The 2722-nt window shown below is 38.6% G+C and overlaps 1 protein-coding gene across 1 annotated transcript; it reads right to left on the bottom strand.

The window, feature by feature from the left end:
• Window positions 1-314: 314 nt before the first annotated feature.
• LOC121738379 (ATP synthase subunit b, mitochondrial-like) lies at window positions 315-1103 on the bottom strand. Its single transcript, XM_042130379.1, has one exon. It carries the CDS (start codon window positions 1071-1073, stop codon window positions 315-317), a length of 759 nt encoding a protein of 252 aa, XP_041986313.1. The 5' UTR covers window positions 1074-1103.
• Window positions 1104-2722: the final 1619 nt, after the last annotated feature.

Raw genomic sequence — 2722 nt, 5'->3', positions numbered from 1 at the left:
TGTCAGTTTGACGTGTTTGTCTTTTATATATAGCAACTACCAGAGAAAATTTTCAAAAAATTATCAGTATAATACCATGTAGGTTGTACCACGTGACGTCGAATGGTGCAATTCTATTGGTCGATATTTGGGTCGGAAAAATAATCCTATATATTTTCTCGCTATACAAATGTTTCTGTACTACCTTTTGTTTTTTTCAACATAAGAAGAATATAATATTATCCCAATAATTGTTAAGATATTTTTTATTTATTCCATAAAATTACGTGGTGTTACATAATATTTAATTGAGAAAACGAAAGCTATAAAATCTGTTATTCCTTTTTAATTTCATCCGCCAAAACCACTAGATCCTGTATAGCTTGATCAACCAAAACCTTGTCGAGCTCTGGTTTAATGGACTGTTTTACATTCTCCAATATCCATTGCACCATCCACTTGTGATGGATCCTGGTCTTCGCCTGATCTACCAGTACTAGATAGTCCAGGCGATTCTTCACGCTTCTGTATACCATCATCATTCGTTCCCTATACGCTGCTTCCAGCTGCAAAGTCACAGTTGACTTCTTGGCTTCGATCAATAGCTTCTGCCCTTCTGCCATCATCTGTGCTTCTTTTCCATCCTTCATTCTATTCTCAGCACTCTCTATTTCATTCTTTCTCACCTGATCAAAGAAGGCCTCATATTCGTCTACTTGCTTATCAAGTAACTTACCCACTTGCGTACCGAATCGCGTGGAAGCATAGTACAGCATTATGAAGATAGAGATACCTGTGTAATACTCGTGTTCTAAGATATATATTTCTTTGCTGACGAGATAGTTGGTAGCCATGAGACCAAAGATGTACGGTCCAGAAACCCCCGTGGCTGGATGGAAAGTGGTAAACCATTCTTCGGGTATAAAGCCAAGTCTTACTTTCCCGGAACGCACTGCTCTCTTTGGTTTCTGGACTATGTTTGGTTCGTTGAATCGTTTGCATGGATTCTTTGGACAAGTGTCAGTGTGGCTTAACATTTTTTGGGGTACACATAATATCGATCGGGCTCTTGTAATCTGGTTGAGGAAAATCATATTTTCGTAATCTTTTAGCAACAAAAATAGTAACTTTATTGGAAGCTTCACAATCTTATTAAAATTATTTGATAATTAAATGACAGTTTGAAAAAGTCAAGTGAGTTGCAAAGAGTTATGTATGGTCAGATATTTAAGTCTACGCCATAAAGTTAATATACCTAGCGGAATAGAGAAACAAAGGCCTGAGCAAGAGAGATGTCACTATCAGTAACACTGCGTGGTAAAAAGAGACGTGTGATACATGACAGCAGCACTCTTTTTTTGACGTCCAATCGGCACGTGCCGTACGTTGACAATTTAATCTCATAGAATTCATATTCTATCATGCTTGTGTAAGTGCATACGTACACATATTTTTGGCACAGATGAAAACCAATTTCGGTTTCGTTTTATGGTCTACGCTTGTTATTTTAAAAGAAGGTTTATAAATTATTCATCTTTTAAGTAGTAGCGAGCATCCGGTTTATGTTTATTTTTCTCTTTGGTAGCGAGGGCTCGCGAGGTTCAAAATCCAACCAAACTTTTACAAAACTTACTTATCATGTTAATCTACAATCTACACACAATCTACATCCTTTGACTATTCTAATGCGGGCTCTACACTCGCGGCGCGAAAGCCCGCGAAGGCCGCGAACCGCGTGATAACCATAAAGTTAATATACCTAGCGGAATAGAGCAACAATCTCGAGCTATCAAACGAAACCGAAATTGGTTTTCATCTGTGTGAAAATATGTGTACGTATACACTTACACAAGCATGATTGAACATGAATTCTATGAGATTAAATTGTCAACGTGCGGCACGTGCCGACTGGACGTCAAAAAAATAAGGGCTGCTGTCATGTATCACACGTCTCTTTTTACCACGCAGTATTACTGATAGTGACATCTCTCTTGCTCAGGCCTTTGTTATGGCCTATTCCGCTAGGTATATTAACTTTATGGTGATAACTAAGAGAGACGTAAATACAGTAAATCGAGGTAACGCGGTAGTCCTCTGATTCCCTCTTCAAAATAGAGCCTATAATCTAGTTATATATTTTTAAATATCTTCATGAAGAGTGAGTCTATGCTTCTAAGTTTTTATTTTATCTTAAAGATCTTTCGTTTTATGGTCGATGGATTGGCGGGGTACGGGGCATTTAGAAAAAATCGATCGTAGAGGCATAGCTTTAACAGATCACAATCTATATATATAAAAATGGATTTTCAAATGTGTTAGTCGCGCTAAAACTCGAAAACGGCAGGACGGATTGGACTGATTTTAGTCTTAAAATATTCGTAGAAGTCCAGGGAAGGTTTTCAAGTGACACGAAGTTCACCGGGACAGCTAGTATTGTATAAAAAATCATTTGTCTAGACGCATTGTCCAGGGAGTAAATTGGGGAATACGTTTGTATGGAAAAACATTGCTAGTGTACCTTCTTAATAACAGGACTGTTGGACTCCCTCAGGCTTAGTGGACAGTGCGCCGAAAGCCCCCCCCCCCCCCCCCACACACACAACCTTCTTCCTGCCGCGGAACCAGTCCCCTTATATCCTAGGTTTCAAATAAGACTCCAAAATTAAAATAAATGGCACACGGGGCAGTGGTCATCCCAATATGCCTCCAATAGGTAAAGGACACCAAAAATAAAAGACATTAA

Source organism: Aricia agestis, chromosome Z (genome assembly GCF_905147365.1).
Source record: "Aricia agestis chromosome Z, ilAriAges1.1, whole genome shotgun sequence".
Taxonomy (NCBI): domain Eukaryota; kingdom Metazoa; phylum Arthropoda; class Insecta; order Lepidoptera; family Lycaenidae; genus Aricia; species Aricia agestis.
Note: the sequence above shows the minus strand (reverse complement) of the source record. Positions and strands in the feature narration are given on the sequence as shown.